At 41.4% G+C, this 23,546-nt stretch overlaps 1 protein-coding gene across 2 annotated transcripts; it reads right to left on the bottom strand.

Annotated features, from left to right (window-relative positions):
• Positions 1-20,428: 20,428 nt before the first annotated feature.
• LOC147461872 (poor homologous synapsis 1) lies at positions 20,429-23,256 on the bottom strand. 2 transcript variants are annotated; one of them, XM_086502025.1, is made up of 8 exons: positions 22,733-23,240; positions 22,458-22,577; positions 21,941-22,006; positions 21,675-21,841; positions 21,411-21,580; positions 21,156-21,220; positions 21,040-21,067; positions 20,429-20,722 (listed from the first exon to the last, which is right to left on the bottom strand). In XM_086502025.1, exons 1-8 carry the CDS (start codon positions 23,093-23,095, stop codon positions 20,655-20,657), a joined length of 1,047 nt encoding a protein of 348 aa, XP_086358151.1. In that variant the 5' UTR covers positions 23,096-23,240; the 3' UTR covers positions 20,429-20,654. The 2 variants fall into 2 exon arrangements, with proteins under 2 accessions (XP_086358151.1, XP_086358145.1); XM_086502019.1 differs by having other exon boundaries at positions 21,675-22,006; positions 22,733-23,256.
• Positions 23,257-23,546: the final 290 nt, after the last annotated feature.

A 23,546-nucleotide genomic window follows, 5' to 3' on the forward strand; every position in this document is an offset into this window, starting at 1 on the left:
GCTCTTTGATAGACCATCTCTCATATGGGCCCCTTTACCATTGGCCCCGTGTTAAGATAGATCTATAAGCACATGTCTATATCTTAACCCTTGGTCCCGTTTATTCTCCCACAAATTAAATATGAGAAAATCATTTGGGCTGGTTACATATTAGATTATGACATTACCTCTCTCTTGAAATCATAGTCGTCCTCGACTATGAGGTAGAAGAGATAAAGCCTTAGTAATTAGTCAATCTTACTTAGCCGGGTAGAGGATCCCTTTTTACCCTACGACATATTTCCAAGATGGATGACTAATCCATTTGGTGCTTGGGAGACATAGCTACCACAAGCATGTTTGCTCTTTAGTCCATTTCATTCTCCCAAAGTAGAGTGACAAATTCTACTTGGTGTTTGAGAGACATCGTCATCACAAACATGATTCTAAGCATGCACATTATTTAAATTTGTGCACAATAAAAAGAGAACTAGTCTTATAAGACAAAAACATGGGTCATTTAAAAGAAATTTGTACATGTGCTTACTCTAATGTAGCATTGTAAGCATTGACAAGGTTCATATTATACTTAAGCTGTATTACTTGCATTCATCTAGCATCTTCAAAAGGATAATTTAAGATACTGTCGGATAATCTTACCATGTTGTAGTACCTTGTCTTCATGCCGAAGAATACCTGCGGATTGTAGCACCTCTTCTTGGTCTTCAACTTCGGGAGGGTCTTCAATAATTGGTTCACGTGGTGGCTCTCCTTTGTAGGGCTTGAGTAGGCTCACATGAAAAGCATTGTGTAGGAGCCAATGGTGGGCAACTTGAGTTGGTAGGCCGTTTCATTGATAGGCTTCAAGATCTAGAAAGGACCATATTATCTTTTGCCTAGCTTAGCATAATACTTTTGATGGCCTGTAGGATTTTTGCCCGTTGTTTGCCTTAATCAAGCCTTAGGAAACTTAAGTAAGACCCAATCATTTTCTTTGAACATTAAGGCCCTTCTGTGCTTGTTAGCAACAACTTTTTGCCTTTGTTGAGAGATGGATATAGCCTCCTTAATCTTTTGAAAAGATTCTTGTACGTCACGCCTATACTCATCGGCAATAGCGAAGATCTTCCCATGTACTTTTGAGTAGCAAGGGACTGTTCGGTGTTCCCTCAATGATCTCAAAAGGTGCTTTTCTCGTAGAAGTATGTACAATATTATTGTAGGCATACTCTACAAGAGCCAAGTACTTTTCCCATTGTGAGCGTTGATCTACTTCGGTAAAATAAGTCTTGAGTAGATCGAGTACTGTAAGATTGGCTATCTCACTTTGGCCATCCGTTTGTGGGTGATAGGCCAAAGAGAAATTCAATCTTGCTCCTAGATTTTCAAAGAGACCTTTCCAAAAATTACTGGTCATTCTAGGATCTCTATTTGACATGATGGATGTTGGTAATCCTTAGTGTTTGAAAATATGTGATATGAAGAGAGTTGCCATTTGGTGTGCCTTAATAGTCTTTTTGACAGGAATAAAGTGTTCTTGGTTGCTAAACCTGTCGATTATTGTCCATATTCCCGTATTCCCATGGATAGACTTGGGAATCCAAAGATAAAATCCATGGATATACTCTCCCATGGTGAATTTGGGATAGGCAATGGATGGAGTAATCCAGTCGCTTCCCTCTATTATACTTGGCCTTTTGGCATACTACACATTTTTAAACATACTCTTGTATGTCCATTTTCATGGGGAGACAATAGAAATATGTCTCTACTCCTTGAAGAGTAGGTTGAATACCTCTATGCAGCATAGGGAGGAGCATGGGATTCATACATAACTTTCCATGAAGGGAATGGGTAACACATAGCCTATTAATAGCCATGGAGAAGATAACCATCCTGCAAGGTGATTGGTTCCTCTTTCTTTCCCAAAGCAAGGACTGACATTATGTCCCTAAAGTCATGGTCAATAGCATACTCATCTATCATAGAAGATAGATCTTTGTGAGTAGCTATAGACACCTCATTAACTTTTGTTCATCGTGAAAGTGCATCGGCCACTTGATTGTGCTTACCACCAATGCGAGCAATATGGAAATTAAATTGCGAAAGAAAATTTGCCCACCTCATTTGTTTGTCGGAAAGCTTGGTTTGTGTCATGAAATACTTGAGACTTTGGTGGTCGGTTTGTAGAATAAATGGAGTCCCCAATAAGTAGTGCTTCCATGTGTCTAGGGCATGTAGAACATCTAAAAGTTCTTTCTCATAAATGCACAAGACTCGTTCATTGGTATTGAGCCTTCGACTCTCATATGCTATGGCATGCCCTTCTTGAAGCAAAACTGCTCCAAGGCAATCACCACAAGCATCCCATTGGACCTCAAATGGCTTTGAGAGACCTGGAAGCATGAGGGCTGGTTGGGAGGTAAGCTTTTCTTTGAGCTTATCAAAAGCATTTTTCTCCTTAGCAGTCCATACATACTTAACATTCTTCTTAGTTAAGTCATGTAGTGGTGTCATAATAACTAATATCTAATTCTCCTCAATGATTTTCTCATGTTAAACTGATCATTTAATATGGGGAAGTGTCAGGGGAGAAAAAGCAAGAATATTGGTTAAGCTGGCAGACCAGCCATAGTAGGGATCCAAAGGAGGGAAAATAGGAATCCAAAGGGTGGGCATCTGCAAAAGAGCAATGTGAAAAAATGGGCATTAAAGACCCTAAGGTTCACCCATTAAGACTTCCAAAATGCTAAGGTTCAAAAATTCAAAGGTTGTGTCCAAAGGTCAAAGCGTAGGAAAATTGGATGCTTGTGTGTGTACAAAAAGTCTTCAAAGGTTCCTACATAGGAGGGGGTGAGCCCCCGGAAGTAGGGGATAAGAGAGAAACACACGCACACACACACACACACACACACACACACACACACACACACACACTCACTCACACTCACAAGCTTCCTTTACACAAAGGGAATGAGGTACACACGTCAGCTCCCTAGCCCAGATGCCCTCAAGGTGCACTCAAATCCTATTGGATGGCCATGGAGGTGGACCAATGAGAATTAGGCTAGAGTAAATCTAGTTTCATTAATTTAAAAACACTCAATAAAAGAACCAATAATAATTAAGCTATCTAGAAGACAATTGGACAGTCTCCCAAGGGGTCCAATGAGCATTTAGCAACCCAATGGCTTGCCTTATTCCTATTGGCCAGAAGACAAAGGGGTCAAATGAGAGTTTAGTTGCATTAATTAATTACCTAAAGCTCTCACAAACGGGGAAAGGGCCCGGACACATGTCAGAAAGGCTATCACTTATGCTACTTAAATTTCATTGGCTAAGCTGGGAGAGGTCCAATGGGGTGTCAGCATGACTAAAATGCAAGAGGGGTCGACCAAGAGAGAGGGGGCTGAATTTGTCAAGTCATTATCACACACACACTCACACAATCTCATGTGTGGAGCAAGAAGACTCTTTCTCTCCTTCTCAAGCTTTAATGGAAAGCTTATCACCTACTCCAAGTTTGTGAGAAGGGAGGCCTACACAAACAACTCTCGGCATTGTGATGCAAATCCAACCAAGAACCAAGCTTCAATGCATGCTCATCTACTCTACCATGCTAATTACTAAGCTATGCTATGCTAATATGAGTGATTATGTGAGGAGATGTACATCTTTCTCGTAAGACTACTCCTCCTTCCTCTCAATCTACTCTCATACCCCGCTAGCTCTCACCATCTTTGAAGGTGTGTGAGGTCTTGGGCCTGAGACCGTGAGGGAATTGATGTTGTGTTTTATAAGTGTTTTGCTTAGTGCTTGAAGCTTCCATGTTCATTGCACTAGCTAATATTGATGGAACACAAAGAATTGTATTGTAAAATGTCTCTCTTGATGAGAGAAACCTATAATACAAAGCCTTTTGGAGGGGGAACCGGCTCCATGTAAATTTGATCCTCAACTATTGTCAATAGCTTAATTTCTCTCTCTTTTGAAGTATTGTTCATGCCTATCTTACTAGGTGTTATGATTTTTGTTGCTCTTTCCACCCAAGAACTCTTGTTATGCTCATTAGGAATCTATTCTAATGAAATGCTCACTACGTTCATGCTATTTTCCGCTACACACAAGTTACTAGGCCATTAAATGTTACATTGGTATCAGAGCACAAGGTTTATCTTTTCTTGCTCAAGAAGGGAGGTCCTCAAGCTAGCTATAAATGGTTGGTATTATTAATTGCAATTGAGTAAGTAGAATATGGATTTTTTAGGCTTATAGTGCGTCTGCCTTCGTGCAGATAACGGGGCATCACCATCGAGAGCTATGGTCTTAATAATGGAGTCCTACGGGGCTTGCATAAGGCTTAACCACTATTGAGCTATTAGAAGCTTGACAGGAGCCGGTGCTGTTTTGGTGTTGAACGACCCTCTCTTCTATTCCTTGCAATTAATGGTATTCGAGCCACTGGTACAATAGCTTGAGTGTTTTTTCTAAAGGGGTAAAGAGAAGTAGCAACTAGGGCTTGAATTTCCAAAGTAAACCTAAAAAAGTTTACACCTAAAAATTTGTTAGAATGGGTGACGATAGTAAAGAGAGTGAAATTAATGTTGATAGCTTTGATTTTGCTAATGAGCAAGCTACTAATGATGCCCCTATTCTTGTTAACTACCTTGTTTCTAGGCTTCAACGAACCATGGGTAATCCATCCCTCCAAATTGAAGTGCAACGGCAGCTTCATGCTCATGGGATTCTCCAAACTCCCCACCATGACGAGAGAGTACCTAGGAAGCCTCCTTGCAAGACTTCCAAAAGAGGCCTCTCTCCGATTCAGGAAGAAGAAGAGGATCCATACGAAGGGCTCAGAAATTTTCTTCTTGATGACGCATCTCCTTCTCAAAGGAGAACTCAAGAGCCCCCAGCAAAGGAACAAGAAAGAAGTGAGTCTCCTGCCACCTCGACAAAGATGGCTCCACGAAGATGGCGGGCTAAATGCTCCCCATCACCTCCTAAATGGAGAAGACCGTCGCACACTTCTCCACACCATAATTCAAAGAGGGATGAAAAAAGCAAGAGAAGAAAAATCCGAGAAAGAGGACACCCTCTTCTCCATCTTGTTCATCCTCTTCCTCTTATGAAAGTGATGGTATAGACAAAGAATATCAAGGCAAGAAAAAGTCGAGAAAGAGGTCACCCTCTTCTCTATCTTCCTCAAATTATTCATCTTCTGAAGAAAGTGATGGTGCAACTTTTGAACCATCAAAAAGAAGATGCATAGGAAATCCTATGCCGCATGGAAGAGGTCGTCCAAGCTCAAAAAGTTCAAAGAGGGAGGAAAGAGCATCTCTTTTCTTACCTATGATGGCACCTCTGGTGCTACGGACAAAGTCTTGGCCTTTATCCAACAATTCGATGCGGCATTTGGAGATGAGGGCTTCACGGAGTCCTCTAAGCTACACCATGTAGCCATGCACTTTCAGAAGTCTACCAGGCAATGGTGGTCTAGCCTATGGGCAAACGGTGAAGCTCCACGAACATGGAAAGCTTTAAGAGCTTCCATTATGAAGCAGTTTTTGGCCACCGATCCCAAAGACAAAGTACTCACCAAATGGCGAAGCTTGAAGCTCTCTCCCTATGAATCCATTCACAAATATGTAGACAAGTATTGGGACCTACATCTCAAGGCTACTGTCTTCAAAAGATGGCCTTTGGAGAGAAAAAGCAACAATTTTGTGCCGGCTTAACTGAAGAAATGGCTGAGTACTTCCACTCACAAAGGCCACGCACCATACTATGGTGGCTTCTCGAATCAATTTCCAAACAGGGGCTAAGAGAAATTCTAAGCCCACGGGGTTCCAATGAGCCTAAGGGAAGGACAATGTCCAAAAGTCTCCTAAGGGAAATTCCAACAAAGCTAAGGAGAAGGGAGTTTACAAAGGCAAAAATAAACTCTCTCATGAACAGCTTGAGTGTTATCACAAGGATAACCATTGTTTCAAGTGCGGCGAGCAAGGGCATGCGTACCACGCTTGTCCCCAAAAGAACACCCACCATGAGCCTCCTAGAGCTACCTTGGTTGAAATCCAAGAGGAGGAAACTCACCACAAAGGATCTCCTCTATACCATGCTTGGGAAAAGGTAAGAGAACATGATTCTTTTATTGTCTTTGACCCTGGTTCTACTCACGATTTCATATCCACAGAGTTGGCCACCAAGCTAGGCATCCAAGCCTATGAGATGGGAGATGTCCTACCCGCAGATGGTGTTTTCAAGGGGCAAGAAGCTTCAGTCACTCCCTTAATCGGAAAATTGAGGCTCCATGTCCAAAGCTATGTGGACAAAGAGGACTTCTTTATCTCTCCTCTCAAGCACAAGGATGTAATCCTAGGGGCACCATGGTTTGATCACATGGCTGCCAATGTTGAATTCCCTAAAAGGAGAATCTACTTTAGGTTCAGGGAAAAAGATATGTAGGTAGATGCTAAGGAAATGGGTAACACCATACCCATTGTACATAGGCCCTACATACGCAAGCTTTCAATTCAATAAAGAGCTCTATTTCTGTGTACATGATTTTCGTTAAAGATTCTCAAAATAAACCTAATGCTTTAGCAAAAAAATATAAACAACCACAAGAAATTTAAGTTATCCAATTTTCTCAAGGGGTTTCAAGATGTCTTTATTGACGACATCTCTTGTGAACTACCTCCTAAACGAGGCAATGATGACCATGCAATTGAACTTCTTCCAGGAAGCTCACCGCCTAATAAACCTCCTTATAGAGTTTCCCAAGCTCAACAAGAGGAGATTATGCAGCAAGTGCTTGAGTTAGTTGAGAAGGGCATGGTTAGGCCTAGCTCATCTACATTTTGTTCCCCTGTGCTATTAGTGCAAAAGAAAGATGGCAAATATCGTATGTGCATCGACTACAGAGCACTAAATAGGATCACTACCAAGAATAGGTTTCCCGTTCCATGGGTAGAAGACCTATTTGATAAGCTACAAGGGTCCACCTACTTTCGTAGGATTGACCTAAAAAGTGGCTATCATCAAATAAGGATAGTTGATCAAAAAAATGTTGAGACCGCGTTTTGTACTACATTTAGTCTTTATGAATACATTGTCATGCCTTTTGGCTTTACCAATGCACCAACCACATTCAACCGCTTGATGGCGAAGCTATTCAGGCCTCACCAAACCTTTACTGGAGTGTTCTTTGATGATATTATAATCTACTCTAATTCATTGGACGAACACAAGCAATACCTCCAGGTAATATTTCAAGTCTTAAGAGAGAATGAAGTTTACGTTAATCAAAAGAAAAGTGAATTTTTCTTGCAACATATTTAGTATTTAGGTCACATTATCTCTCAAGATGGCATCCAAATGGATCCATCAAAGTTAGAGGTAATAAAAGGATGGCCTAAACCAAGGAATCTTCATGAACTAAGAAGCTTTATAGGTATGTGTGCATACTATAGGTACTTCATAGAAAAGTTTTCACAAATCGCACGACCATTACATGATCTAACAAAGAAAAACGGTATACATGGTATGCCAAGGAGAACAATGCTTTCAAAAAGCTTAAAGAAAAGCTTATCTCTCAACCTATGCTTACACTGTTGGATCTCTGAAAGCCATTTGAGGTCCAATGTGACCCTGGTGGTGATTATCTTGAAGCTGTTTTGCTCCAAGAAGGGCACGCCATAGCCTATGAAAGTCGAAGGCTTGACCCTATTGAGCAAGCTCTAGGCATATATGAAAAGTAACTCCTCGCAGTTCTACATGCCTTAGACTCATCAAAGCACTATTATTGGGGACTCATTTCATTCTGCAGACGGATCACCAAAGTCTTAAGTACTTCATGACGTAGACCAAGCTCTCCAACAAACAAATGAGGTAGGCAAATTTTCTTTCACAATTTCATTTTCATATTGCTCACATTGCTGGCAAGCGTAATCAAGTAGCCGATACACTCTCAAGACGGCCGAGAGTGAATGCGGTTTCCATAGCAACTCACAATGATCTATCTTCTATGATAGATGAGTATGCTATTGATCCCGATTTTAGAGATGTGATTTCAGCCCTTGTATTAGGGAAGAAAGAGAAACCATTTACCTTACAAGATGGTTATCTTCTCTATGGCAATAGACTATGTGTTACTAGCTCACTATGTGAGAAAGTAATGTATGAATCTCATGCTCCTCTTTATGCGGGGCATAGAGGGATTCAGTCTACCCTAAAAGGAATTGAAACATATTTCTATTGGCCTACCATGAAAGTAAACATACAAGAGTATGTTTCTAAATGTGTGGTATGCCAAAAGATGAAGTTTGATAGAGGGAAGCAACCTGGATTGCTTCAACCTTTGCCAATCCCTAATTCAACGTGGGAGAGCATATCCATGGATTGCCTAAGTCTATCCATGGAAATACGAGAATATGGACAATAGTAGACAGGTTCAGTAAACAAGATCATTTTATACCTGTCAAAAAGACTATCAAAGCCCATCAAATAAAAACCCTCTTCATTTCACAAATCTTCAAGTACCATGGCTTGCCAATGTCCATAGTGTCGGATAGAGATCCTAGAATGACCAGTAATTTTGGAAGGGTCTCTTTGAGAATTTAGGGACAAGGCTAAATTTCTCTTCGGCCTATCACTCGCAAACGGATGGCCAAAGTGAAATAGCTAATCTAACTTTTCTTGATCTACTAAAAGCGTATGTAACAAAAGTAGATCAAAGGTCCCAATGGGAGAAGTACTTACCCTTAGTGGAGCATGCCTACAATAACACTATACATACTTCCACGGGAAAAGCACCTTTTGAGGTAATTGAGGGAAGACCAAAAAGTCCCCTGCTACTTAAGGTACACGAGAAGATCTTTGCTACATATGAATATAGCCGAGACCTACAAGAATCTTTCCAAAAGATTAAGGATGCTATCTCTATCTCACAGCAAAGGCAAAAGGCTGTTGCCGATAAGCACATAAGAGCCCAAGCCTTTAAAGAACATGATTGGGTCTTGCTTAAATTTCCCAAGGCGCAATTAAGGCACACGACGGGCAAGAATCCTACGGGACACCAAAAGTACTATGCTAAGTTAGCAAAAAGGTACTATGGTACCTTGCAGATTCTTAGACCAATCAATGAGATGGCCTACCAACTCAAGTTGCCCAGCCATTGCCTCATACACAATGATTTCCATGTGAGCCTACTAAAGCCTTACAAAGGAGAGCCCCCTCAAGAACCAACTATTGAAGACCCAGCGGAGATCGAGGACCAAGAAGAGGTGCTACAACCCGAATCCATTCTCCGACATGAAGACAAGGTATTAAGAGGTGATAAGACTATCCGATGATATCTTATTAAGTTTAAGAATTATCCTTTTGAAGATGCTAGATGGATGCAAGGCGTAAAATTAAAGGATAACCTAAACCTTGTCAATGCTTACAATGCTTTCCTAGAGTAAGAAAATGTACAAATGTTTAAAATGAACAAAGTTTTTGTCTTATAAGACTCTCTTTTTCTTTATTGTGCACAAATGTGAAGTAGTATGCATGGTTAGATTAAGTTTGCGGAGACGACGTCTCCCAAACACCAAGAAGAGCTTGTCACTCTACTATGGAACATTGATAGGACTAATGTGCAGACATGCTTGCGGCAGCTTAGGCTCTCAAGTGCCAAGTGGATTAGTCATCCATTCTGGAACGATGTCTTAGGGTAACATAGGGATCCTCTACCCGCTAGAAAAAGGACTAATGAATAAGCTTTATCTTCTCTACCCCATAGTCAAGGACGACTATGATTTCAAGAGAGAGGTAATGTCATAATAACTAATATCTAATTCTCCTAAATGATTTTCTCATGTTAAACTGATCATTTAATATGGGGAAGTGCCAAGGTAGAAAAAGCTAGAATATTGGTTAAGGTGGCAGACCGGCCACAGTAGGGATCTAAAGGGGGGGCCATTTGCAAAAGAGCAATGTGCAACAATAGGCTTTAAATACCCTAAGGTTCAGCCCATTAAGACTTCCAAAATGCTATGGTTCCAAAATTCAAAGGTTGTGTCCAAAGGTCAAAGCTTAGGAAAATTGGATTCTTGTGTGTGTACAAAAAGTCTTCAAAGGTTCCTAGATAGGAGGGGCTAGCCCTGGAAGTAGGGAATGAGAGAAACACACACACACACACACACACACACACACACACACAATCTTCCTTTACACAAAGGGAATGAGGGACATATGTCAGCTCCCTAGCCCAGATGCCCTCAAGGTGCACTCAAATCCTATTGGATGGCCATGGAGGTGGACCAATGAGAATTAGGCTAGAGTAAATCTAGTTTAATAAATTTAAAAACACTTAATAAAAGAACCAATAAGAATTAAGCTCTCTAGAAGACTATCGGACAGTCTCCCAAAGGGTCCAATGAGCATTCAGTAGCCCAATGGCTTGCCTGATTCCTATTGGCCACGAGACAAAGGGGTCCAATGAGAGTTTAGTTGCATTAATTAATTACCTAAAGCTCTCACAAAAGGGGAAAGGGGACACATGTCAGAAGGCTATCACTTATGCTGCTTAAATTTCATTGGCTAAGCTGGGAGAGGTCCAATGGGGTGTCAACATGACTAAAAATGCAAGAGGGGTCGACGAAGAGAGAGAGGGGGCTGAATTTGTCAAGTTATTATCACACACACACTCACACAATCTCATGTGTGGAGCAAGAAGACTCTCTCTCTCCTTCCAAGATTTAATGGAAAGCTTATCACCTACTCCAAGTTTGTGAGAAGGGAGGCCTACACCGGCTTTGTGATGCAAATTCAACCAAGAGCCAAGCTTCAATGCATTCTCATCTCCTCTACCATGCTAATTACTAAGCTATTCTATTCTAATAGGAGTGATTATGTGAGGATATGTACATCTTTTTCGTAAGACTACTCCTCCTTCCTCTCAATCTACTCTCATACCCCGCTAGCTCTCACCATCTTCAAAGGTGTGTGAGGTCTTAGGTCTGAGACCGTGAGGGAATTGATGTTGTCTTTTATAAGTGTTTTGCTTAGTGCTTGAAGCTTCCATCTTCATTGCACTAGCTAGTATTGAAGGAACACAAAGAATTGTATTATAAAATGTCTCTCTTGATGGGAGAAACCTATAATACAAAACCTTTTGGAGGAGGGACCGGCTCCATGTAAATCCGGTCCTCAACTATTGTCAATAGCTTAATTTCTCTCTCTTTTGAAGTATTGTTCATGCCTATCTAAATAGGTGTTATGCTTTTTGTTTCTCTTTCCACCCCAGCACTCTTGTTATGCTCATTAGGAATCTATTCTAATGAAATGCTCACTATGTTCATGTATTTTTCTCTACACACAAGTTAGTAGGCCATTAAATGTTACAAGTGGTCCTGCTATTTGAGAGAATTTTGCTATGACGCGTCTATAGTATGCCCACATACCAGCAATAAAGCTTCGTAGCTCATGTAGATTCCTTGGATTGGGCCATGCTTTTATGACCTGTAACTTCGGTGGATCCATACGGATACCATCTTGATAGATAAGATGACCTAGGTATTGAATCTCTTGGAGGAAAAATTCACTTTTCTTTTGGTTGAGAAAAAGCTTGTTCTCCCTCAATGCTTGAAAAATCACTTGGAGACGTTGCTTATGTTTCTCCAAACACTTGGAGTAGATGATGATATCATCAAAGAACACTCTAGTGAATTTGCGATAGGGTCTAAAAATTTTCTCCATTAGATGATTGAACATAGTTGGTGCATTAGTCAAGCCAGAAGGCATGACTAGATATTAAGACCAAACATTCTGCGAAACACGGTCTTTAGGATATCTTCATCCACTATCCTTATTTGATGATAGCCACTTTTAAGGTCAATCCTACTGAAGTAGGTAGAGCCTTGTAGCTTATCAAATAGATCTTCTACCCGAGGCACGGAAAATCTGTTTTTGATAGTGATATGGTTAGTGCTCGATAGCACACACATACGGTATGTACCATCTTTCTTTTGCACTAAAAAGACTGGAGAACAAAAGGGAGAGGAACTAGGCCTGGCCATCCCTTTGTCTACCAATTCATGTACTTGCCTCATGATCTCCTCTTGTTGAGCTTGAGAGACTCAATAAGTAGGCTTGTTAGGCGGTGAGATTCCTAGAAGGAGCTCAATTCGATGGTCATCATCTCCTCATTTTGGAGGTAAGTCCATAGGGATATCATCAATGAACACATCTTGGAATCCTTTTAGAAAATTAGACAAGTCTAACTCTTCTTGGTTTCTATAATTTACATTTGAAGAAACGTTAGGATCTTTTAGAGACTCTTTGACAAAAATCATGTACGCAGAAACTGAGCTCTTCATTGATTTATCAAAAGCAGGAGGATTTACAAGTGGAATAGTGTGACCACGCTCACTAGAATCTATATACATGTTCTTTCCCCTGTAGGTGAAATAGATTCTCCTTTCAAATAACTTCATATTGGCAGCCATGCGATCAAACCATGGCGCCCCTAGGATAGCATCCTCATGTTAGAGAGGAGAGATGAAAAAGTCTTCTTTGTCGACATAGCTTTGGACATGAAGCCTCAACTTCCCAATCAAGGGAGTAACAGAGGCTTGATGTCCCTTGAAATTTGTGTCAGCCGCCGTTACAATATCTCACATCTCAAAAGCTTGAATGCCCAACTTGGTGGCCAACTCCATTGATATGAAGTTGTGAGTAGAGACAGGATCAAACAAGATGAAGGAATCATGCTCTGTAACCTTTCCCCAAGCATAGAAAAGTGATGATCCTTTGCAATGAGCATCCTATTTTGGAGATTCGATGGTGGAAGCCCTAGGAGTCTCATTGCGAGCATTCTTCTTGGGGCAAGAATAATAGCCATGTCCTTTCTCCCCACACTTGAAACACTTATGGTCCTTGCAAAAAGCTTCAAGATCCTCAGGAGAGAGTTTTTTTTGCCTTTGTAAACTCCCTTCTCCTTGGACTGATTGTTGTTGTTGTTGTTGTTGGAAGTGTCTTGGGAAGAATTTTGGGCATCGATTTTCCCCTTTGCATCATTTTTGTCTTGGTTTTCCATGGGCTTGACATTCCGTCTAGCCCCTTGTTGAACATTAATGCGTGCAACAACCATTGTGTGTGGATTACTTCGGTGATAGAACCAGGCCATTGAGAGTTGACGTATTCGGCCATCTCTCTAGGTAATTCCACATAGAATTGTTGCTTTTGCTTGGCAAAGTCTATCTTTGGAAGACAGTAGCCTTGAGATGTAAATCCCAAAAACTTGCCTACATATTTGTGGATAGACTCATGAGAGAGAAGCTTCAAGCTGTGCCATTCAGTAAGCACTTTGTCCTTTGCATCGCTTGCAAGGAATTACTTCATGATGGAAACTAGTAGATTTTTTCATGTCTTTGGGGCTTCACCGTTGCCACAAAGGCTAGCCCACCATTGACAAGCTGATTTTTGGAAGTGCATAGCTACATGGTGCATCTTGGAGGACTATGTGAAGCCGTTGTCTCCAAAGGCCGCATCAAATTGTTGGATGAAGGCCAACACTTTGTTGGTAGCACCAAAGGTGCCATCATAGGTGCGAAAAGAGATACTCTTTCCTCCCTCTTTGAACTTCTTTAGCTTTTGTGACCTTCACCATGCAGGGTAGGATTTGCGATTTCCTCCCCTCTTGTATTCTCTAGGAGAATAACCATAACTTTCATCGGAAGAGGAGGAGGGTGAAGAAGAAGGAGAAGAAGAAGATGGCCTCTTTCTCGCCCTTTTCTTCCTTTGTTTCCTCTCTTCCCTTTTAGAGTGACGAGGAGAAGGACTATGTGTTGATCTTTTCCTATTGGGAGGAGTTGGAAATCGTCTAGACCGCCGTCTTCGTAAAGCCACAACTTCGAGGCAACTTAAAGTTTCATTGCTTTCTTGCTCTTTGGATTCCTCCTCTCATATGGAAGAGAGTCTTCTTTTGGGGGTCTCTTCAAGAGGCCTCCTAAGATCTCTCTCCTCTTGGAGAGGAAGGGACATCCCATAATCACGAAGTTGTTGAGTAACTTTGGCTTGCAAAGCAGGGTTGCCCATAGCTTGCTGCAACCTAGTTACGAGATAATTCACAAACATGGGAGCATCTTCATTAGCACATTCATGTGCAAAATCAAAGCTATCAATGTTCATTCTACTCTCTTGGTTATTGTCACCCATGTTAACAAAATTTGTGTATGTACTTAGTGTATGCTTTGGCAATTCAAAACCTTAGTTGCCACTCCTCTTAGCCTTTCCTAATCGGCTCTTAAGTATCTACACCCATGGCTCGAAGTGGTTAATTATAGAGAGTAGTGGAGTAGGTCTAACATAGCAGAGTTATCGAGGGCTAACTCCTTTCCGACTTCTTATGGCTCAATAATTGTCAAGCCGTAGGCAAGTCTAAAAAGACTCCATTATTAAGTCCAAAGCTCCCGAGGTGTGCACCATATCCCACATAGTAGGCTTAGAAAAACTGATAATAGATCCCAGTTCCACTTACCCTAATATAATTAACAAAATCAACCATTTATAGGCTACTTAAGGACCTCTCTTCTTAAGCAAGAAAAGAGAAACCAAATGCTCTTATAACAATGTAATGAAATTGGCCTATTAACTTAAGAGTAGCGGAAATTAGAGAGAGTACTTTTGTGAAATTCCTTTGTGAGCATAGCGGGTGAACATAATTGATGGTAGCAACATAAAAATAGCATTTAGTTAACTTGACATGAACAATACTTTTGCAAGAGAGAGAATTTAGAGGACATGAAAACAGTTGAGGACCGGATTTATGTGGATCCGGTCCCCCCTCCAATAGAAATTTGTACTATGATTTCTCCAATCAAGAGAGACTTGTTACAATACAATCCTTGTTTTCCTTGTGACCTAGGTGATGCATTGAATATGGAAAGCTTCATGTATCACGAGCTTAACATAAACTTTGTGGAAAGATTTAACTATCCCAAGCCTCAGTCCCACGACCTCAAACACCTTTGAAGGTGGAGAGAGCTAGCAAGGAATTAGAGTAGGGAAGAGGAAGAAGAAATATTCCATAGGAGAAAGAACTAGTTCCTCACTTATCATCACTCTTCTTGCTAGCATACATAATAGCATAGTAATGAAGGTGGAGAAGATGGCAAGCTTAAGCATTGAATCATGGCTCTTGGTTGGATTTGCATTCCATTGCCAAGAGCGTTGGAGTAGGCTCTCAACCTCTCTACTTGCTTGGAGAAGGAGAGGGACCTCTTGCACTTTGCACTTCACACAATGAGGGTGTGTGTGTGTGTGTGGGATACCCCCCAAGCATGTCCCTAGCTTCCTTGGTCGACCCCCCCTTGTAGCTCATGCTTGAAGCTCATTGGACCCCTCGAGGCCTAGCCAACCACAAGCATGAGGTAAATCAAGTAACAAGGGTAGCCTTGGGACAAGTGTCTCCCTTTCCCCTTTGAGAGAGAGGACTTGATAAATGTAAAAATAAGTAATTAAATCTTCTAAATTATCATTGGACCCCTTGGGTGGCCAACCAATAGGCTTTAGGCACACCATGAGGGCAACATGAGGAGGAACTTGACAAGTGTCCCTTTTGCTTTCTTTGTACCAAGCTTGCCTTGAGTGAGTGTGTGGGTGTTCTCTCTCATCCCCCCGCCTGTAGGGCTCACCCCCTCCTTATAGGGATTAGTGTTGACTTTTGCAGACCTCAAGCCACTCAACTTTGAACCCGGTTCCCACCACAAGCTTGGCCCTTAAGCCCCTCAATCTTGGGCCGGGTTCCTACTTGAAGTACAACCCTAGCATCTCAATCATGACAAGCACCTCAAGCATCTCAAATATCAAGCACCTCAAGCATCTCAGTCATCAAGAACCTCAAGCACCTCGAGCATCTTAGTCATCAAGCACTTCAAGCACCCTTAAGCTTGGGCCGGGTTCCCACCTCAAGCTCAGTCCTAGCTTACCTAAGGTCAAAGGACTTTTACACTAACTATTGGAGGTCTTCAATGAAGCTAACCCTAAGGTCATGATCAGTTTAGTATGAGAAAATCATGGTTGGTTAGATATTAGATTTTATGACATTTTATATTTAATTTTGGACAAAATTCCTAAAATAACGGGTCATTTTATTCATTCAGACATGTTAAAAGAGGGGTTTTTAATACCCCGCGAACACACATTATGAATGGTCAACCCCCCAAGGAACTTCTCCAATTCCTTCAACAAGTATTCTGCCCATCTCTAGTGAGATAAGCTTACGAAGAAAGTATAAATCGGCTCGTAATGCATCGCCAATTTGCCTCACTATTTTTGGAGTAAGAACATGCATCTATATTTTACTTGCTGCCATTAGGAAGAGAATGGAGTCTAGGAGGGCCTCTTTATTTCACAGTTTAAGGAAGTCAAACCTTTAGTATCAAGAAAGTAATCAAAGGAAAACTTTTGAATTCAAACAGGCAAAATGGCTAGTTTATTTGAATTCAAAGTTTCCTCCCAAAATGAAACTTAAAATCTAACAGGTAAAAGCATATCATGTAGCATATCTGTGGAAAGAGCTTGACACATAGATTGCAGATCTATGATCTCCACTCAAATCGGAGATCATAGTGGGAGTTATGGAAGGCCAAAAATCATAAAATTTTCCATCTCCTTTTTTGGGGGGAAAGTGCATCCTTTGACTACTCTTACACGTCTCTTCCACACCCACCATTCTTGCACACATGGCCTACACCTATTAGTCAAAATGTTAATCACCTCCATAAGCTCATGGCAAATAAAGAGGCCCTCCTACACCCCATCCTCTTCCTAATGTTTGTATGCCTCTGCTTTGCGCATCGGCATAGTATGAATACCTTCTTGAATAAGGCCAATGCTCAAAATAGGGGGCCAATTTCTAACAAGTGTGAAAAAAATAAAAATAACGAGGACGATTTCTTTGTAGAGATGTGTAACCTATGCCATGTCTCCTTTTGCTTAGGGATGGTCTGCAGAAAGCAAACTAGCAACAACTTATGTGTCGTATTTTCATCAGGATACCAAGATGACCATTTTGATGTTGGATATGACCAATTTTGTGCAGGTGGACGAAGCCGTGTCTCCTCTACAAGCGACTGCTCCCATGGAGCTTTTTGAGTATAAGACTTAGAGGCTCTGATTTTTCTTGTTAGGTCTGCGAACTAAGGTGGCGTCTTCCTATGAGGAGACATGGCGAGGGAAAGGGCGTGCAACAAAAAAGGGAAAAAAAAACGAGAGAGAGAGAGAGAGAGAGAGAGAGAGAGAGAGAGAGAGAGAGAGAGAGAGAGAAAAAAAAAAATGCTATATTTGATTGATTGAAAGCTTATATAAGAGTGATCACTAACTTGCATGCAAACTTCTAAAAAGAAGTGGAGTATGTGTGCATGCTACAAGAGTGTTCCCACGGGTACCAATGGGCTTGAACCCAACAAGCACTATATGCTCCCATTCTCCCAACATGCTACATATTAGCCTAAGCCCTTTGATAATTACTTGCACATCTATATCCTCCTTAAAGATCTCGTCCATTGAAGCTTTGTGCTACCTGTGTTGAATCCTACACTTTTGGTCGTTTGTGGAAACTACAGGCTTGTTATGTGAAGAAGGAAAATATGGATTGAACAAGGGCCTTTATTCACTTGGCTTTGAGCCCTTTAGTATGGAATCTACTAATGTGTCTCATTCCTTACTTTTTGACATGTATACATCTATCTATATGTATGATGATTTTGCACTATTTAACTTTCAAAAGTGGTAGACATTGCCCCCCTCTCAAAGGATAAGACCCCTCTTCAATCACTCTGGGCATCACTAATGGGTAAGGAAGGTATCTAGAATTTCAAAGGCTTTGGATTTCAACTTGATAGCTCAAGCACAAAGGGGTACCTCATGAAGAAAAATCTTTGGGGTGTTTTTAAACTCATGGAGACACATGAGACCATCCAAACTAGGGTTGACCAACCTCCATTTCAAGGGATGAACAAGTACTTGGAATCATCCTCAGTGCTATGGACGATAACTTTTTTCATCACATAGATTATGTCAATACAATGGAAAAAGATGGAGAGGCCCTTTGGGACCAAAGCCAAGAACTCTAAGATTTCTTTGAAAGTGACTTTCTTTGGCTTGACGTTGTATAGACAGGAAAAGATGTGTCTATACTTGTCAATAGGTTGAGATTTGTTTTTACCAATTGCCCTAATTGGAGTGCACTCTTTGGATTGATATTGTAGAGAGGAAAAGATGTTTCTGTCCTTGTCAATAGGTTGAGATTTGTTTTCACCCAATTGCCCTAATCGAGTGCATCGATGAAGAAGATGACAAACTTACAGTGTTGCTGAAAGCATTTAAAGACAAGGACTTTAACCAAATAGTCATTGTTCTTAAGGATAAGGAGTCCATTCCATGACTCGAGGATGACACACATAGTTTACAGAAAGAAGAGAAGAAGATCCCGAAGAACACAAGAAGGCAACTAGGGTATTGATAAGGTATAGCTATTCATTGCCAATATGCACCGGGCTATTGGTTCACATTCCTAAGCACATGATGTTGCCAAACATCCTCAATTTTTTTTTATTTTATCCTTCATTGCCCAATTACTCCTAGTTTATGTAGGCCCAAGTGCGTTTTATCTACTTCGACATAAGTAGAAGAGCACCCCCATGAATATTTAAACACTTAATCCCTAATTTTATGCACCACTCAAGCCCTAGGGTTAAGACATTATATTTCACTTCATTGTTAGAGAAACCATCTTTTAGCAACAACCCTTTACCATATTTATTTTCACCCTTCTCATCAAAAGTCAAGATGCCAACTCGCGCTTTATCTAGCTTTCTTTTGTAGGCCCCATTGGAGTAGAGTGAGTGAATCCATCTTAGCTTTACCGTTTCCTTCCTCGGATTTTCATTAGGTGGTTTGAACTTTAGGCTTCTTCCCACAGTACATGTGTGTCAACGTTCTAGCTAAGCTAGCTTGAGTTGAGCTTTCTACATACACCTTGTACTCAAATTCTTGGAGACATATTGATGCCAATATATCCATATGTTGCAAACAAAAGTAAAGTCTCCTCTACACTTTCACAAACTTCTTTGGCACCAAATGAGGCCCAAATTTCCCACAACCAAACATGAGGGCCATCACCATATGCTCTACATATAATCTTTCTCTATCATTGTCATCACTCGACTGGCAAAGTAGGTAGGCCTCATGAAAGAAGTCTCTACGTCCTTTCCTATCAAAACAACACCAATGGAGTGCCTTTTTATTGCTAAATATTCACATCTTTCTACATAAACTTCTAGCTAAAAGTTTATGTACCAATGGTTTTTAAATATTCAATGTGTGCTATACACAATCGTTAGGGATGATCTCACTGTTAGGGCGATAGCTATTGGATGCACTAGCATTTGACCTGGAGATGACTCTCAAGTAGTGATTCTAAGTGGTGAACTCTCTACCAACTACATAAAGCAATGCCAAAGAAAATGTAATGTGTGCATGTTTGTACAACACCAACGTAGCATAAAATGTTAACCTTCCCGTTCTCTTTCTCTTTCCCTCTCCGGTAAGGTCCATGGTCAGGGGACAATCAATCTACATTGTACATCGACTGTCCTTTACTGACAGTAATGACCTTAGTGAACCCTTGGATCTTTGACAGCTCAGCATGCAGAATTACTGACACCCAAAGCAAATCAAAACTAGCCAAATCAGCACGCACAAAATCAATACATTAAAATCTGAGACCGTATTGCTTAACACATTAGCATGAAGAAATTGAACCCACATTTGACACATCAACATCCGAAAAATAAACCATGCGACCTTGCCACTTAGGCACCTTAACCGCGATCTCACCACTCAGAGACGGATTCTTCGCGACCTCGTTGGCCCCCTTCCCTGGACGCTTGACGGGAGGGAAAGCTCCTCAATTGACCTTTCTCATAATTTGCGCTCCCCGTGGCCACTCGCCCAAATTACGGGGGAAAGGTCAATTGAGGACCTTTCCTTACCTTTCAAGTAGAGCTAAACCTTGCTTCCTTAAGTACTTTGCAACAGTTTCGTTGGTCGTGTATTGATTGGACGCTCTCCTGTACTAAAATGCTTCTTTTCTTCTCTCCCTATGGTTCAATAGCTGCCTGGGCGATATTCATGTTTTGTTTTTTCGTAGTCTTAGGTTCGATTTCTTAGCATAACTGTCAGGATTTGTTTCTGTGAGAACCCAATTACTTAGATTTTCAGACAGTGCATTGATTACCAACATCGAAGAGTTTGTTTAACCTTCAATTTCAAGAATTTGTCTGTCCACAGATTTGCCTTTCATTATGTTTGGTTCCGTCAGTAGTAATAAATTTTTCTTGAGCTTTTCTATTGATCCCAATACCCAAAACCCAAATCCTTTAAAAAACGAATAACAGATGCCAATCACCTAACAATACTACTCTCTCAGCAAAAATGCATCCACGCTAATAATTGGAACAAGTCAACAGTCGGGCATGTTGTGGCCGGTGGGGCAGCAAGTCCTCCGTCACAAGTCTTGAAAAAAACACTCTCCCAATTTTTTTTTGAGAGAGCTCTACAACTTGAAATTACAACCGTGAGGTGGTGCATCCCAGCCCGATTGAGTTGTCTTAGGAGATAATTCATGAAGATTGGGTTGCCAATTCTTCTTCCATGCTATGCCAAATCCTCTCAACCCTACTTACAAAATCTGCAGTAACCACACAAGCATTAGTTATTCCTTTCAGGTCAAGTTTGGTTGAGCACAGCACATGCAACTAAAAGAAAAAGTGAACACTGAACATCCCACAGATGCAAAGCTGGCCTACAAGATGGGAATTTTAAAGCCGAAATGAGGTATCCTGCAGATGAATGCAACAGCTGCGCCTCTATTCTAAATTGGACCCTGATTGACTACCTTCTCTATTATGTCTTAGTAGAGCTTCAAGATAAAGGTACTAATGCTTCTGAACCTGCCTTCAAGGCTCAAAATACTTCTGGTTAAGTTTTAGCATTTTCTGAACTTACCCTGAAATTCTGGATCTAGAAAACAGATCTGCAACCAAAACCACAAAAGTCAAGTTATATTGTAATCAATAATAAATATAATCATAAACACTAGTCACGCTAGACAAACAAAATACCGCGAGCTTCTCCTTTAATAACTTCTCATTCTGTAAATCTACTGCAAACTCAGCAGAATTTTCTCCTGTATGTCAAAAAAAGTCTTCTGCATTACCCCGCAGTTTTCTCACATCAATGCTCTTATACCAAAACTGCTCTAAATATTAGGCACTTTCTGAACTTTGAAAGTCACTTTTTGACTGTGGTTTATGACTACTGCTACCCCCCCGAACACTGGACATGTCCCAAGCTTTGACACGGGTAAATTCGGGTACCTCCTTGTTGAAAACTGCCATTACAAGCCTGGAGCTGCTGTTGGTGCAATTGGAAAGATGGAAACCGTGGTGGCAGAACGACAGGTAGATTCCTTTCGCTCAAGCTGCTAGCATTTACAGACAGCTCGGAGAGTGGAAAAACCTCCTTAGGCAAGGTTGTGCTTTTTATTCTGCAGATTTAACTTTTTCAGTTTTGAATTTGACATGGAAATTGACACTAAAGGGCAACCTGAAGAGCTGAATAAAGCTGCAGACAAGAGAGACCTCAATGCTTCATGTGAGATTACTGAGCTTGCACCCGGACCAGAAAGAGCAGTTTCTGTGCCCAGAGGGTAGCATCCACAGTTATCAGCATGCTGTCTGACATTTATCGGTGAATTATCAACATTACAAGAGCCTTCTAATGCTCCGTTATGACTATCAATCAGTTGCTGTAAGGGAACGACAACAATCAAGTACAGTCCATCACAGCTTGCAGTTGAAGAGCAAGACACTAGCAAAGCCAAAAATTGCCATCGTTTTCTCCGAACCTTAACTGTTTCGAAGAACCACTCAGCTTGCAGAACTGTCTCAAACTGCATCGCAAACTTGTGTTTCTGCCCCAAGAAAAAGTCAACTTTAAGCATGGCACCAACAATTCTCAACTGCCTTTGTTAAAATGATAAACGGGTGCCTCTTTTACAATTACAGCTGCATAAAAACAGCAGCCTAGTTTAAGATAGAATTTGCAAAAATCAACATTTCAAAAATTCGCTCATAGTTCAGTATGCCACAGAGCGCAATGCACTCGCTAGAGAACTCACCTTGAAGGCATGCGGTAAGATAATCACACTGCTTCAGAAAGAAATCAATATAAAGTGCTGGTTTTTGTTAACTTTGTCACGGGAAACTTGAAAGCATTACAGGAACTAAAGGCAATCATAGGCTGTGTATTACTCCCTCAAAATTTTCAGCTGCTTATTTACACATACCAAATGCATAATACAAAGTAAAGTAAAACAATCACGTTTTCTTTACACAAATGCATTTACAACCTCAAATATTTACCTCGTTTGTGCAAAAAATTTTGTAGCTTGCCAGAATGACTCTGCCAGGACTGGCAGTTTCTTCATTCTCATCTCGAAATCTGGGCCACGTAAATGCCAAATTGGACAAAAGATGTTCCTCCTGAAGAGACAATGCAGACTGTTTCATCCGAAAGAGAGAGCTCACTCCTCGACATATATCTCTAGCTGAGGTACTCTCTCTCTCTCTCTCTCTCTCTCTCTCTCTCTCTCTCTCTCTCTCTCAGAGCACAGATTAGGCTAAGAAAGGTAGCATACATGAACTCGACCTTGCAGAATAAGAGCTATGGAGGGGCCGAGGCCATTGGAAGCGGCAGACGAGAGAGTGACGGTGGCCATAGACTTGGAAGAAAGCCAGGTACCGGGCAAGTTAGCGCCGCGGCGCCTCTTGAAAAAAGGGAGAAGGGAGGCGAAAGCCTCGGCAGAAGGAGGAGGGATGTACTGTGCCATCCTCACAAGCCATGAAGTTTCCCTTGCGTTGTCGTATGCTACTTCTTGTGCCATAGCTGCGGACGAACAAGCAGCTGCTACTGTGAGATCAACGAGTCGTATACCCCAACTAATGCTGCAAACGGTCTCTCCTCTGGATTCGTTACTTTTCCAATTTTCAGAAACATGCATGTATGCAGTCACCACGGCAAAGTAGAAGATGCCTTGAGGAGATGCTCTTTCCCCCTCTTTCGGTTGGAGGCGGAGACACGGGGAGGCCTCCTCTCTTAGCCTGCACAGGGTCCCGGTGGCTTGCCGATCCACTCATGAACTTCACCACCCATCGGCACTATGCGCACATGCTCCAGCCACAGTCGTAATGACAATGCAGATACGAAAAGTCAACTCTCTCAGTCGCGCTATCATCTTCGCAGCCAATAAAAGATTTTCCCTCTAGGCAAACGACTCTTACCGCAGGTGACCGTTAAGGCAACAGGGGTGAAGTTTTGATGGCGACGGTGAGAGTCACGATGACTGAGTACAGGAGCGTGGACGGCCTATGGTGGGCTCTGAGTGCTTTTTCGCCGGGAGAAGCCACCGCTGGTAGGCATGTGCGCATGCTATCTCTCTCCCTCAAAAATAA

The sequence above is a fragment of the Adiantum capillus-veneris genome, chromosome 3 (genome assembly GCF_014529385.1).
Source record: "Adiantum capillus-veneris isolate H3 chromosome 3, ASM1452938v2, whole genome shotgun sequence".
Classification (NCBI taxonomy): domain Eukaryota; kingdom Viridiplantae; phylum Streptophyta; class Polypodiopsida; order Polypodiales; family Pteridaceae; genus Adiantum; species Adiantum capillus-veneris.

Bases quoted from the DNA above. Each gene is read 5' to 3' on its own strand.
- LOC147461872 (XM_086502019.1), bottom strand. From the start codon at position 23,095: ATGCATGTTTCTGAAAATTGGAAAAGTAACGAATCCAGAGGAGAGACC. The intron at 22,007-22,457 runs GTAAATATTTGA...TTCTTGGGGCAG, and splicing joins AAATTTTTTGCACAAACGAG to AAACACAAGTTTGCGATGCA. The intron at 20,723-21,039 runs GTAAGTTCAGAA...TGGTTACTGCAG, and splicing joins TCTAGATCCAGAATTTCAGG to ATTTTGTAAGTAGGGTTGAG.